This window comes from Fukomys damarensis, unplaced genomic scaffold (assembly GCF_012274545.1).
Source record: "Fukomys damarensis isolate Sample0158 unplaced genomic scaffold, DMR_v1.0_HiC HiC_scaffold_36, whole genome shotgun sequence".
Taxonomy (NCBI): domain Eukaryota; kingdom Metazoa; phylum Chordata; class Mammalia; order Rodentia; family Bathyergidae; genus Fukomys; species Fukomys damarensis.
This window is the reverse complement of record NW_022900948.1, coordinates 29,785,338-29,800,713: the sequence shown is the minus strand read 5'-3', so window position 1 is coordinate 29,800,713 and position 15,376 is coordinate 29,785,338. Positions and strand designations below refer to the sequence as shown.

The 15,376-nt window shown below is 49.4% G+C and overlaps 1 protein-coding gene across 5 annotated transcripts in view; it reads right to left on the bottom strand.

The window, feature by feature from the left end:
• Nucleotides 1-6: 6 nt before the first annotated feature.
• The window catches only part of Rgs3 (regulator of G protein signaling 3), a 97,480-nt gene continuing 82,110 nt past the window's right edge, over nt 7-15,376 (bottom strand). For all 5 annotated transcript variants that reach the window (XM_010639408.3, XM_010639412.3, XM_010639410.3 and 2 more), the window contains 2 exons: nt 13,015-13,137; nt 7-8,812 (listed from right to left, as the gene is read on the bottom strand). In XM_010639408.3, the coding sequence (XP_010637710.1) occupies nt 8,705-8,812; nt 13,015-13,137 (231 nt within the window). In that variant the 3' untranslated portion in view covers nt 7-8,704. The remainder of the gene's footprint in view (nt 8,813-13,014; nt 13,138-15,376) is intronic.

The following is a 15,376-nucleotide window of genomic DNA, read 5'->3' as shown; positions in this document are numbered from 1 at the left end:
AAAAAAAAAAAAAAAGTAACGACACACAGTGTCGAAGAGGGTACAGGGAAATAGACGTTCCCTTACTGAGACCTCTCCCTTTCCCAGGAAGCAGGACTTTCCCTGCTAAAAAGGGAAAGACTGACTTAGGCAAAGCAAAGTGAGCTGCTCTGCATAAACCAGGATTAGAAATGGTACAGTCATTCTGAAGAACGATTTTGCAATGGGTCCAGAATCTATTTTACAAATACACACCTTTTCCCCCAGAAATTCCACTACCAGGAATTGATTTCAACAAATTGTTCACTCATTCAACACGTATTTATTGAACATAAAACATGCACCAGGTGGTGAGCTGGATGCTGGGGATACCAAGATGTACCTGCAAGGATTTTTTTTTCCTTGGGTTTTTGTAAAAAGAAAAAATTGGAAACAACCCGAATGTTGCACTACTGGAGATAATCTAAATAAAGTATGTTTCATCTACACAATGAAATGCTCTGCAGCTGGGAGACAAGCACTGAATCATATTCAGGCACTGAATATGATGTCACGGAAGAACATTTATTGACAGGGAAACATGGGTACACCACATTGCCAAAAGGAAAAAAAGCAGGTTAGAAAGTTGCACCAGTAACCCTGTTTTACAAATAAGATACATGTGTATATAAGCAACCTGATAAGATTCACCCCAAAATGTTATCTCTGGGTTGTGGAATTAGGGATCAACCTAATTTCCTTCTCCTGGCTCATCTGTATTAAATGTTTTCTTTATAATAAACATTATTACACAAATTACTTTTGCAATGCAACAAAAAAGTCGATTGCATTTCTGAAATACCAACCATAACTCTGCCAGGCTCTGAGGGAAGGAGACCCGGAGGAAGGGGGATACAGTCAGACACGTGTTCACCCTTTGATGTCATGAGGGTCGCTCCATTTCTGAGGATTTACTCCCCACCAGGCAGCTAAGAGACGCTTGGCACAACCTTTCCATCTGATCATCACAACATATAGTGTGTAGGGCTGGGGATTTAGCTCAGTGGTGCTGCCACTTGCCTCACAAGCACAAAGTCCTGAGTTCAATCCCTGGTACAAAAAAAGAAAGAGACAGTGTGTGTGGTGTGTGCTCCCACCTTGCCTCACAGTTACCCCTTAGCTGATGAGTGGCACAGCTGGTGCTGGAGCCTCCAGCCCCTTAGCTGCCTCCGCCTGTTCCTGGGAAGGGCAAAGGACAGACCTGAGCCTTGAGGCCCTCTCTCTTGCAGGCCGGTTCTATGCTGGCCCCTATCCTGCTTTCCTGCAGCTGGCGCAGGAGGCGACAGGAGGACAAGTCAGAAAGGGAGGGGACTCAACAAGCGGAAGGCATGGCGCTGAAGGCCAGCTGGCTGAGGTCAGGGCACAGGGTGAACTGGCCAGGGGACTCCTCGCCTGCTGGGCGACTCTCAGGAAGCCCAACCACATCCGGCCCCAGGAGTTCCCATGCGCTCTGCACCCAGAGGCAGCCCCCTGAAATAGCAGGAGGAAAATAGGCGCCTTGTGGGACTGGCTCCAGCCCAGTGACTGCTGGCCAGTCCTTTCCTCCTCTGTGTCTCCTGGTTGGTGTGAGGAGGCGGGTGTGGGCTCCAAGGCCCTCCCAGACCTGGAGTCTGTAAATCTGTGGGACTTCCTTACATAGGGCCTGGCAGGAAGAAGAAGGGGGCAGGCATCCCCACCCAGCTCCCCAAGGAGCTCCCTCTTCTTCCCCTCAGCTCTGTCCCACTGCTATTTTCAGAACACACCACGGGGAGCGTCTCCACAAGTCCCACTGCGTTGCAAGCTCCAGGTAAAACATAGCAGCCCATTCATTACACTCCAGCAAGAGTGAGCCAGGAATTTCTAGACAAGACAGCTGGCTAGACAACCTCTCCCCTCCCTATTAGCTGGACTGGTTTCTCACCATTTCCATTACAGCCCAAAGTGGTAGCTTACAACACAGCACAAAAGGTTGCTGAGTGAGATCAGGAGAATCATCTAAGGCCATCTGCGTCCCTTCCACACCACCAACTTTCCGTCACCAATTCTGAGCCCTTGGCTAAGTTCTAGCCTCTGTCTGGTCTTAACGTCTCTTAGGGGAAGCTTTTCAGTTCCCATTCAAAGATTTTATGGTTCTACCAAATTTCTAGTTACTTAGCTTCAGTGCTATACTGTCTCTGCTTTTAGCTACATGTTGGATTTTGTTCCTAAAGTCTTCTGAGAGTTGATTACAGGGCTCAGAACACATTTTCCCTTTGCAACTGTGTCATAAACAGTGGCCACTTTCCTAGGCAATCCTGCTTAACCCTCAATGTTCTTCCACCAAGACAAAAGCGTAGAAAAACTATATTGCAATAATAGAATTAAACCAAAATTGAAAACCTCTAACATTTAAGACATCTTTTTAGAAAATTTATCTAGAGTCATGTTGTCTGAATAGTATAAGAGATGGGTGCTAAATGCAATAAAAAAATTCAATGGCAACTTTTGAAAGAGACTTCTAACCACACTAGAAATGAAAAATTAGTACATACTCTACTTGAAAATTAGCTTGATGCCATAAACTGGTAGTTATTTGGAAAGGTTAGAGAGGGTCTCCACTTTTTCTCTATTCTGACCCTTATTGTTTTATCCCAATAGTTTGGGATCTGGTGATTCCTGGAGAGCATTTGGAATTCAGCTCCTTCGTTTTTTGTTTTTGTTTTGTTTTGTGCTTTTTTGGTAAGAAAGAAACGACAAGATATGTGAAGTTATTCACCTGGGTCACACAGTAAGTCTCTTGACCGCTCTTGTTTCAGAATCTTACTGATTTTATGAGGCAAAAGGCTCAGGGAGAGGGGAGCCCCACAATGTGGAGAAGAGAAACATAGCTCCCGTTCTTATGAGGCATCTTTTTCTCAAGGGATGCCCATGTCAGCATGGGAATATGTTACCCATGACCCTGATGTGAACTTGGCCAGACTACATCATAAGCCAAATGGGGGAGGGATCCATCCTTGCTGCGGCAGCTGCACAGCTATGGGGTAACAGAAAAAGCTCTCAGCCAAGGGAGTCAGCTGATCTGAGTTCTACTCCTGGCTCTGATACTAACTTGGCCAGGTCAGTTCCCCTTTTAGATCCTGTTTCCTCATCTATATTCTAAACATAGGAGGGTTGAACTGAATAATCCAACTCAATTCTCCAACATCTACTGAGCACCTACTATGGACCAGGCAACAACAGAATCAAAGACAAGTCAAACCTACCCTCCACTTGCTCCTAGGCAGCTCCCAGTCTTGCAGGCAGTGTATGAGGCATGTTCAAAATATCCAGTAAATGCTCAAATTAAAAAATATATAGTAAAAGACACTTTGCCATTAATCCCCTTCACTTTGAACACATTTATCCCACATTTTTGCTATATTCCAAAGCAGTTCTGCAAGTGCTCTTTCATGATTGTCTTTAGTTACACTGTTTTGAGTCCCTCAGTGCCCTGCATTGATTCCAAATGTTTCCCTTTCATAGTCATATTGACTTTAGAGAAGAACCAGCAGTCACCTAGTACCAGATCTGGTGGATGAACTGGATGAGGACATACCATAATGTTTCTATAAGCCCGCCTCTCTTTTGCATGGCACTTGGCAGCAGCATTCACTGCATTTCTGATCAAGCCCCATAAAGACATTTACAAAACTGAACTTCCAGAACGGCTTCAGAAAATGGCCAAGTGTTCAGGAAGCAAGGGAAAATATTTTGAGGGAGATTAATGACAATGTGTCTTTTAATGTAATAAATTTTAACTTAAATGTTCATTGATATTTTGATCACATCTTATATAATGCACGCATAAGGGTTTTTTACATCAAGCATAAACGTAGAGTGTAGTGAAGAGATCCATTGGTATAGAACCCTGCTAACTCATGAGAGACCTAGTGTTTCCATACTTTCCTTCTCATAGCAGCCTGTCCTCCTTTCCTGGGACCTCCTCCCTACCCAACCTTGGACTTTCTGACTTGCCATCTTCCTTCTAGAAGAAAATTTCAGCTGCAATACAAAGAATCCACCATATGCTTGGACTTTGCTTTGAGACCCCCATTCACTGTATATTTTGATCACTCTTTGTATATCTGCCTGACACACTACGCTGAGGATGAACAAAACCCTCTGGGAAAGCATAAGGGGAAGCAAAGGCTTCTGGTGTGTACCTAAGAAAGGTGTTGGCCCTCCAGTTTTGAAGACTGCACCTTGTAAGGTCAGCAGAGATGGTCAGGCCATCCAGGCAGAAGGAACAGCCTCCATATGAATGGGCACAGGGACTTTGGAGAAGGTGAAATTGTCCTGTGTGGCCAGGCTTGAAGAACAAAGCAGAAGGGCAGAGTAGCCAAGAGAGCCTGGAGAGCCAAGTGGAGACCTGGGCTTTATATAGATCATCACGCTTCCTGTGATGGCCTTTAGGTAGGACTGTGCCTGCCCAGCCTCCCCAGTCCCTCCCAGCAGTCAAAAGAAGAGTCAGGGCCATGCTGCCCTGGCTTGGGATCCTAACCACCTACCCGTTGTGCGACCTTGGGCAAATTTCTTAACTTCTCTAAGATGCAACATCTTCATCTATAAAGTGGGTATAATGGGAGTAAACCTGTAACAGGATAATGAGCCTCATAAGGCTATAGTGGAGATAAAAAGAAACAATGTGTGTCAAAAGCTGGACTCCAGCCCTGGCTCACAGTATGAGTGCCTGGTAAATTACCTAGTGTTGTCACTCTACCCTAAAGCAAAGATCTGGGAGCAGCTGGGAGGGACGGCAAGCAGCCCTTGTCAGAGACAGACTTGGGAAAGACAAGAGCACGACAGGAGTGGGTAGAGCTGTTCTCTGTTCCTTACCAGCAAAAAGAAGAGCAAGTCGGCAAAGAAGGCAGTCTGCCCACAGCCAGACCAGCATCAAGGGAGAGAGGCGGGGAAGCTGCAGGCTGCCTGGAAAACAATTGCGCTTGTTGGAGAAAAGAGGTTTGCTCCTTTGGAGGGAGAGCTGAAATCCAATCCATTTGATTCTCAGACACTTAGAGCTGAGATCTTAAGTCAGCCAATTAGCAAAATCTGGGCACAAAATCCTGCGGAAGGAGCCAGTGACAGCGGACTCTCAACTGAGCTCAGGTCAAAGCCTCTTGGTGCTGATGCTAAGACAGCCAGGCATGAGCCCGAAGCTGCCCCCTTCTACCTCTGACAACATTTCTGCATCAGCTGATCCTCTTAAATGCCAATCTCTAAAGGGGAAGAGCACAACCCAACCATTCCAGCACCCCTGGGAGCCCATCTTAGGAGCTCAGTCTCATCAGACTATTTTTACCTCTTGCCGGCAGCAACTGATCTTTCCAGCCTGCGCCACCCCGCAGGGAAAATGAACACTAGAAGTTCTTCTCCACCAAATGGAGAATACGGAATTTCATTTTACTTGTCCAAAAAGTGTTCCCTCTACAGCTAGATGGGCCACCACTTCTAGTACGCACTGGTATCAGCCTCCTGACTCTTCGTGGATAAAAGGAATGACTTCTCTATTTCTATTCCTAAAAGCAAAGCTTTACATCTAGAAAGAGTAATGGATCAGTCTGGAAAACCTCAGCTTCTGGACTAATTCAGCCACCTACCAGCTGTGTGACCTAGGATAAGTCATTTAATTTCTCAGAGCCTGGGCACCTTTGTCCATAAACTGAGTTTGCCAGGAGGCTTAGGGGAAATGATGCCTGGGAACCCTGGCTGCCATCTCCAAAGTACATGCCGTGGGGTTCTCACTGTGAAGGACCCTCCCATATTGCACAACTGCCTGCATCTTCCCTTTGCAGAACCTTCTTGATGCCTTGGTACCCTGTGTGACAAATTACGGCTTTGGTGGCAGAATTTAGGAGAAAAAAAAATAACATTACAATAAAGAATTAAGAAAAAGACGTACACAAATCAGTGTCATTATTTCCTAAAGGTCCATGAGTCCCAACTCCTGAAGGGCCAGGAGACCCAGGCATGACAGCACAGAAATGAGTGTTTCAAGAGACCTAGAGTCCGAGATGTAAGAACACATGAAAACAGGATTAGAGGGTGTGTGGGGAACTAAAAGGGCCACTTTGTATTCAAATTGCACAGATGGCCTTTTTGACAATACATGGTTGTTCTTCCATCCTCCCAACTCCTGGGCCCATCAGGAAAGAGGCCATTGTGTGCTTCTTAGTGTGATTTATGGGGTGGGGAGGGGCCCGACCATGTTTCCCGTGATTATGACTCTCACATGCAATTTCGATAGCTTTTTCATCATCTTGAACAGCTGGGACAGCCCAGGATGCTGCAGAGCAATGGCCACCAGGCCGTATTTCATCTTCACAAGCCCGTGGAGCCAAATGAGAAGAATCAATTCACGAGGCAGAACAGCAATGGTGCTGTGGCTCACCACAATTGCTGGGCAAACAAGTCCAAGGCCCAGCAAGAGCGGTGTCCACTTCCCCACCGGCCGGTGGGCCTGGAACCTTGATGAGAGTGTCAGAAAAAACTGGGAGGAACGTCCTGTCCCCAGGGCTGGCTGCTGCATTCAGATTCTCCATTTCAGAGTGCCTGTGTTCTAAACCTATCTGTGGACAGAGGCAGGTCACCAGGCTCAGGACAGACAAGCTTACTGCCTTCCCAGACAGGCGATTCCCCCATGTCTCACATTCCCCTTAATGTCATTTTATAAGAGAATCAAATGAAATCAAAGTGCAGCTTGCTGTCTCCGCAGACCCAGCAGCTCAGCTGCTCAGATTCACCCTGTGGGCCAAGCCCTGGCAGGCAGAGATGCTGTAAACCATCTCTCCCCATCCAGGTAGAATCTGTCTCCCTGCTGGGCAGGGGCATCCCACCCCCTATTAAACAGTTGTACCAATATGTCTGATTTTTCCTATATGGAAGGTAAGAAACATCCTCTCTTCTAAGGCATCGTTTTTGGTGTTCAGCTGAGCAAACTCTCAAGGGCACAAATATCGTCTCTAAAGACACTGAGATCGTACACAACATAGAGCTTGTCCATGGTTAGGGATTTCTCTGACCTGAACCATCTCTCCACCCTCTCTTATCTCGTTTACTATGCAAATGACCCCATCATTTAGACTTCTTTTGTACATAAAACATGTCTCTCATCTGTAATTGTGGATTTCCCTCCTCCTAGGTTTTAGCAGTTAGAAGTAAGAGCTGCCCGACCCTGAGTTCTAGCTGGGGCTGCAGCAGGCAGCAAGTAGGCTGGGCTCTCATTCCTGGCCCTTGGTAGGTCTTCCTTTCACTTTACACTCTCTGCAAGAGTTGCTGAGCCACACCCAGCCCTCATCCCTGACCCTTAGAGTCCCACAGAAAGAAAAACAAGTGAGTTGTCAGAGCACTGAGTTCCAGCTCCCCATATGACAGCCAAGCACAGGACGGAGAGAGAGGTAGTACAGGCAACCCCTGCAGAGACCTGGGGACCAGGCTGAGTACTGCACACCCCCAACTCCAGAAACTCTCCCTAAACTCAGCACTGGTCCCTAGTTCAGGCTGGCCAGAAGGCTCTCTGTAAGGAGGGCCCCAAATCTCATTCACAAGACCAGATGAAGGATGAGGGCAGTGGTGGAGTAGGAGAAGGAATCTCTTCTCATCCCAGAGTCTGGCATTCACATGTCCAATACCCCAGCCACTCTCCAGGATAAGGCACCATCACCCCATAGGTGATGGACTGTGGGGCTCCCTAACTGATCCAATGCTCACCTGATACCCTCCTATCTACCTTCAGAGCTTGCAGAAATGTTCCTGAGATTGTGTCACTCCCTCAAAGGCCTTTCATGGCTCCCTGCTTCATCTAGAATAAAATCATTAAAATATTCACCACCTGAGTCTTACACAACCTGGCCTTCCTTCCTTCCTCCTCACTAGGCTATAGCCACACTGCCCTCTCCTAGCTCCTCCAGCACACCAAGCCCCTTCCCATCCCAAGAACTCTTGCATGCTGTTCCATCTACTTGGAATGCTTTCTCCCAAATCCTTGGCTGGTTTGCTCCTTTCCAGCCCATAGGTCTCAGTTTACAAGCTATGTCCTTCCTTAGCTGTACCCTTACAAGGAGCAATCTAGATACAATGTCCTCTAAAGGCATTTGCTCTCCCAGGGTGTGATCACGTGTGTGCTGGTGTTGATTTATTTAATGCTCACTCCCTACTAGGGCTGGAATCTTTATGAGAGCAGAAGCCATGCCCATCTGGTTCTCCAAAGTATCCCCCAAGTTCCTAGCACAGAGCCTACTACCAAAGAGATGCCCCCAAATATCCATTGAACGAACAAATTAATGTGTCCAAGAGTGAGTGAATGGGTGGAGATGTCTTCGGGCTGCGCAGGTCATGGCACTGTTCTCCATTGGGGTGACCTTTCCCAATCTGCTGCTGCCCCCAAGGTGGGTGCCTAAGATGCCATTTAGCCTCCTTCTCCTTGGAGGAAACAAGCTTCTGAGTCTTCTCCATCCAGCCAAAATAATGCTTCTCCATCAGAAACTTCCTGTTGCCAGTCTGCACATGCCCATAGGGCTTCTCCCGTTGCCAGTCCACACACACACCCTCAGGACCACTCCCTGAAGATGACCCTAGGCCCACCATCTTGGTTCTCCGTTTTGGGTCCAGTTGAGGTGAGGTTACTGTGTGGTAAGGGATGCCCCCAGAAAGGGTTAAGTTGCCAGAAGCAGAGTCCCGCCCTTGGGTTTGCTCAGCCAATCAGAGTCTGTCCTGATGAGGTAAAGCTTCTATCCTGGGTAGCATTGGTGGAGTTGCCTGGCCCCATCTCCTGCTGGAGAGAGCCGTAAGGGTGGAGTTTCTGTGGAACCAGACAGAACTGGAATTAGCTCGCTATCTACTCAGGCAAGGGCTGCCTGACTCCAAGACCTGCCTCTGTTCTTTTTTAAGGTACTCAGTACCTGGTATTTCTGAGGCCCATCTCTAGCTGTCAGAGAGGAGATGACAAGGTGCCACATACCTCAGCATCTCATCTAGGAAAAGTCTCACAGCCAGGGCAGATCCAGGAGGCCTCAGGTTTCCCTGCTTGGGCCCTGGAATCCAGCAGGTAGCTACCAGGAAATGGCATGGAGCAGTCATCAGATGTGCTCAGAGCACCAGCATGAACTTTCATAAACCAGGACACCAGATGACTCTTACTCTGTAGACATCACTTACAATTCAATGACAGAATGAGAGCAGGATAGCTCCCAGAGGTCTTCTCACGCACCACTCTGCCCAACACATCACAAGTATAATCCTCACAGGAACCCCCTTGATCCCCCCACTTTACTGATGAAACGCCTGAGTGTCAGACAGGCCAGGTGGTTTGCCTGAGGTCACATTACTACCGTGTTGTTTTGAACTGTTGCATATTTGTCTCCTCGACTAGTGATCTGAGCACAGTGTGACAGATTTGGTGGTGTATTCCCACAGTGTGACATGGTGGTGTATTCCCACCATGGATCCTGCAGTGCCCGGGGTCCACCCTGAGGACGGGGCCAGTCCAGCTGCATCGCACCCCACTACCTTCTTGCCCCTGAGGGCTGCACTCAGAAGGCTTCTTGGAGCTCAGTCTAGCCTGTGTACATGGAGCTACGCAGCAAGACACTGAATGACACCTAGGACCTGCCCCACCAGACCATTTTTAGATCTGCAGGCATGGCCTTTAATGCTTGGATCACCACCCTGATGCCTTCATCATCTCACCCCCTTAGGAGAATTCTGTGAGGACAAAGACCAAGTTTCACTCATCAGTGTGACCCCAAAGGACCTAAACCAGTTGGGGGAGAATGCATTCTTTGTGTATATTTGATTGAATAGCCAAAATAATGCTTATCTTCCCCTCTCCCTGCTGCCCCGCTTGGAACCATACTGGCCACAGGGGGACCAGCTCTGAGTCAATCAAAATGAGAAGCTTCCTAGCAGTGCTCAGAGTATAGTGCAGGGAGCATAGTACAAGTTATCCAGGACTACGATAAAAGGTGGATGCCTTCCAGGGACAGGCAACGAAAAAGCAAGAGAGGTCCAGAGCTCTGAAGGGGAAGAAGGAGTGCTGAGCAGGAGAAGGGCAGCTGGGACAGAAGAGGCTGCCAGTCATTTATTTCTACAAAAAAGCCCTACCTGTAGTGGTCACTAAGAGCAAACAGGAGAAAGGCAACACAACCCCGAGAAGGCATGCAGAGCAGCTACACCTGCCTCAGGAGTCCATTCTGCCACAGCTGGGACCCCACACTATCAGGTCATAGGCCACTGGCCCCTCAGACACAGCCCAGAAAACCTATGTCTGCCCCAACCCCTACCCCCATCCCAAAGGAAGCACAGGTCACAAAAGTCAAGTCATGCAGGACTCTTCAGGGTATGGTTTCCTGATGGAGACTGGATGGCCAAGGCTCTCAGCTTTCATAATCCCAAAGCCTGAAAAATTGGAAACAGCTACTTGACCAGTGCTAATGGGACCAACTGAGGCTATGGCAGGAAGTGGTTGCCAAAGATTACATAACAGATAGTGACACTCAGGCCCTTCTGTTGTTCTTTGAGCCCACCTTTCTCTATTCCCTCCATTCTCCCCAATAACCATCTATGTCATTTTCAGGGCAAGTCACATTTATATAGTTTGTGAATTTGAGATGGCACAGAATCCCCCATCTCAAGGATTAGCAACACTGTTGAAAGGAGTAGGGTTTTGCGGAGTTGCCTCATGAACCCCCCTTTCCCTGGGAGGTATTTAAGTGGGTGAGAACCTCGGCAACAGTTTCCCTTATCCTAAAGGTGGCAAAGCATTCCCCAAGGAACACAAGGCGACTGACAGGCACACGGCTCAGCCAGTACTCAAAGCATCAGTCAAGCAGGACCTTTATGCCTGGAAAGCGAGAACTAGCTCTGCGTAGCCTTCCTCTGGTCCCTTGGAGGACTGTGAAGGAGGTGCAGGGTCACCCTGAGGCCGAACACAGGTGGATGAAGGAGGTTCACAATCACCCTGGAGCTGAGCAAAAGTAGATGAAAGGGCAGGCAGGCTAGGCAACTACCTGGGCCTACTCATTAAAGTCACTAACATATTCCTGGACTGATATATGGCTGGAGAGTTATATTTACTGAACTTCTCTCAAGAAGCTTTCGGAAAGTAACTGGAAAGAATAAATTGCTAATACTCTGAGTGCAGAGGAGGTGGGGATGGGAAGACTGAGCAGTAAGATTCCCCAGTTCCATTACTGCCACATAAGGAGGGTGGGCTGAGGGAGCATGTAAGTCAGGGCAGCTCAGTCTCAGGCCCTGGGAGTGGTTCTGAGGCTGTCTCAGCAGTTAGGCCGGCTTTGCTTTCTGCTGCCCAGCAAATGGCCTCTTCACTAACCTCATTTTGAAAAAACTGTTGCCTGCCCAGAAGGCCCACATAACTTGGTGTAGCTCTGGAGCCTTTCCAGGGTCAGCCAGGCACATCTGCAGCTCTGCAGGGTCCAGAGCCTGTCTCAGACCCGCCTGCCCCCAGGATCCCACAGCCTTGTACCCTCAGATGGACAGTCTCCTAGGCACTGCAAGGCCATGGCCAACACCTCCAGACGCAGTGAACTCTGAAGCCCAGGCTCAAAGAACTCCCTCCCCGCAAAAATAACAAAGCCCAAAGAAAAGAAAGTGGGCAGGAAGATGGGGGGCTGGCACATGTTCAGACATTGGACATCTCAGGAGCTGCTCCAGTGAAGGCAGAGCAGCCTGGACTCTGACAGTGGCCAACTCCAGATCAATGGGCCAGAGGAGACCGTAGCCATGGTGACAAGTCTCTGCACAGAAGAGAAACCTGACAGTGGGCCTAGCCAGTGTACCCTGGGTGGTTGGCAGGGGCAGTGTAAACCCCAAAGATGGTCAAGTGAGCCTACTACATGCCAAGCACTGCGCTATGAGCTATATATACATCTTCTCCTGTAATTCTTACAACTCTCTGGGGGAGGAACTAATATCCCCAAACTAGAAAGAACAGAGCAGTAGAGTGACTTGCCCGAGGTCACACTGCCAGGTAGCTGCAAAATTGACTCAAGGGTCTTACTGTCTTCCCTCATCCTTGTCCCTGACCGGTGTAAAACAAGTTAACTTTCAAAGTCTGGGATGCTGTGATCCTCAGAGTCTCGCTCCTTTCTCAATGTGCTGGGGAGCTGCAGGAGAGACTGGTAGCCACCTACCTGTTTCCCACCTCTCATCCAATGCCCCTTTCAGTGGCACACTGGGCCTGACACACTGAGAAGCAACAAGGACAGCAAATTCACAGACTGCAACCCCCTCTTATTTCCTACCTTCCCTCAGATCTGGCAAAGCAACTAACTTGGCAACTTCTGCAGCAACCACACCAAATCCCCCGATAGTCAGCACTTTTAACAAGAAAGGGGACCTGAACTCTCACAAATGGAAACATATAACTGCCTTGTGGCAGGCATCGGGGTGTCAAAGATCCACCTCCCATCCCATCGCCCCCCACAGCCATTGAGCAGTGCCTGGCCCACATCAGCCTCTCCCCCATCAGTCTCTAATCTTCCCTGACACTCCAGCTGGCCAGTCCCAGCCCCTAGCAGTCCAAATGTGGTTCCACTTGACTCTGACCTACATTGAACTATGACAGTTTCTGCTGCAAACAACCCCTCAATTACATCTGCCTCGGGCCAGTGTTAAACACAAATGTGCTGGCCCCGGGCATAGCTTCCCCAATGGCAGAAGGAGGCCGCCTGCCAGGCAGCAGCAGGAAGGCTGGCCCAAATTAAACCTTGCCATTGGCAAACCAAAGAGCAGATCTGAGAACTGATGGGGTAAGGTCATTTCGGGTCCATTGCTCTACCCAAGCATTGTCAAACCCACTCAACAGACCTAAGGAAAAGCCCAGGGGGAGAAACCTTAGGGCACAGGCCCCTTGCCAAGAGCACGTAGCCCAGCTGCACAGGCTGAGCTTGAGCTGACCCTTAGCTCAGCTGGGAAGCTCAAGGGCCAGGTTGGGGAAGCAAGGAAGCAAGAGCGACAGCCGACAGCCACTGGCAAGGACCTTACCTTCCTCTCGGGAGGTGAGGCTGCCAGCTGTTGCTGCTTCGCGATGTTCTCCGACAGGCACCAGCACACTCTCTTCTTCTGCTCCTGCGAGTGTGCCTCCAAAGTGAATAAGCACTCTGCCTTCTGACGTCAGGGAAAACAGAGAAAGGGATGGTCAGGGCTGCTCAGATTGAGGGGCTCCAGGGTCCAAGCCCATCCCGGGCTCCAGAGGGCGAGGCTGTAGCGGGGAAGGGTGCGTCCACTAACAGCCATAAATGCACACTAATCCCAGGTGACACAGAGGCAGCCAGAGCAGCAGGGGATCGGTTGGGGGCCAGCTAGGGAGCCACAGGCCCATGCGTTGGGGGAGGGGAGGGAAGCAGTGGCTCCCCACACAATAGAAGCCTGTGGAGAGCTCAGGCCAGAGATGATGAGGTCACCCCCCCACCAGCAGCACAGAACCACAGCTGGGGAGCATGGGAGAACCGAGAGTGCCAAGGCTTCCCGCTGATGTTCTATGGAGCCAGGACCTTCCCACAGCTCACAGGACCCCTCTCCCTCTCACCACACTCCTGGAATCAAGGTTAGATGGGTTGAACGGACACACCAACAGGACTGAAGCAACAACTCAAGTCCCTTCCAGACACGCTTGGGAGGCAGCCCTGTGCCCCTCTGCAGCCCACCACTGCCCACCATGTGAGCAGGGTCTCATCAATGGCCAGTCAGCCCCATTGAGCACAGCAATATCTCTGGCACCGCTGTCGTTTAAACGCCACCAGCTAGACTAGAAACTCCCTCTAGGAGGCACTTTTCATCTGGGTCTAGCACCACGCATGCAAGTGCTGGCCTCAGAAAGCTCTGGCTGCTAGAGGAACTTCCGGGATGCGAGGTCAAACCCAGGGCAGCGCTGGCACAGTACCAGGGAGTGGGCCCCTTGAGCATTCAGGACATGCAGTGGGCAGGCAGGGCGGGGCCAGGAGCCCAGGGTTACCAACCCCCACCAAACACTCAGACTAGGGGATGACAAGCTCTTTCTGGCTCCGAAGAATTTGATTATAACCTCACGGGGCTGCGATTCATGAGCTCAGCCAGAGAATGAACAGCACAAGCCGGAGGGCTTGGAACAGAGAAAAAGACCTGGTTCCTATGAGTCCTTCTTCCTTTTGCAGTTAGACAGACTTTGCCACTTCCTAGCCATCAACCTGGGGAGCTTTCTGTAAAGTGGGATTGATAATGATGTCGCCTACATCCCAGAGCCATTAGGAGGACAGGCAATGAGAACAATCCCAGGAGCTGTGCACATAGTAGCTATTGCTATTATTCAGCAATGTGTTCATTTAGTAAATGTTTAGTGAGCATGTACTATGTTTAAGAGACTATGTAAGGTAGGACATAAAGAGGTAAAAAGACTAAGCCCTTGAGGTTAGGCTGGGGGGGTGCAATAAACGATTAAGTCAACAATATTACAAATTGTGAAAATGCCACCAAGATCACAAAGGGGGAGGTTGAAAAGGTCAGAGAAGAGCTCTGACGCTTGAGCTAAGGCCTGAAAAACAGAAGCAGACTGCAGGGAAAGAGGTTGGGCCAGGTGTGGTGGTGCATAACTCTGATCCCAGCTACTCAGGAGGCTAAGGCAGAAAGATGGAAAATTCCAGGCCAGTACAGGCAACTTAGAGAAACCCTGTCTCAAAAATAAAAAAAATAAAATAAAAAGCCTGGGGTATAGCTCAGCAGTCCTTGAGTTTAATGCCCAGTATCCTACTACCAAAAGAAAAGAAAAATGTAAAGTGCTTGGGAGCTGTTCCCAGCAGAAAGGATAGCGAACACCTGCGCTAGGAAGCTCTTGACATCATCTAATGGCACATTTGGGAAATTTTTCTACCCTGCATCCAATCCAGCCCTCGGGAGTGTCAAGTGGGGCCACCCCCATGCTGTTTCCCCTGGGTGCCAGCCTCTCCTGTGGGAAAAGTACTCAGAAACTCATCTTCCTAAAAGCCTGGGAGAAGAGGAGGAAAAAATGCCCTGCCTGCTGCAGGCCCCAGGGCACTAGGTGGGGACATGAGGCAATCCTGCCTCTTCCACGGAAGGCTCCATGATTCCAGAACTTTCCCACTCACTGCAGGGGAAGGTGCAGGATGCCACCCAGCAAAAGATCCCAAGATATCGCAGGGAAAACCCAGTGGAGCGGGCACTGTCCAGAAAATCCTCTGCTTCCTGTTTCATGGTGGCTCTGGTGAAGGGAAAAGTAGGAGGGGACTGCGCTCCCTTGCAGTTTGGAAAAGCTCTCACTGCACATGGCTGGCCCTGCCCTGAGTCTCCCAACAGTGCTTTCAATCAGCCCTGTAGGCTGCAGCAAATTCCTCAATCTCTCAAAGCCTCAGTG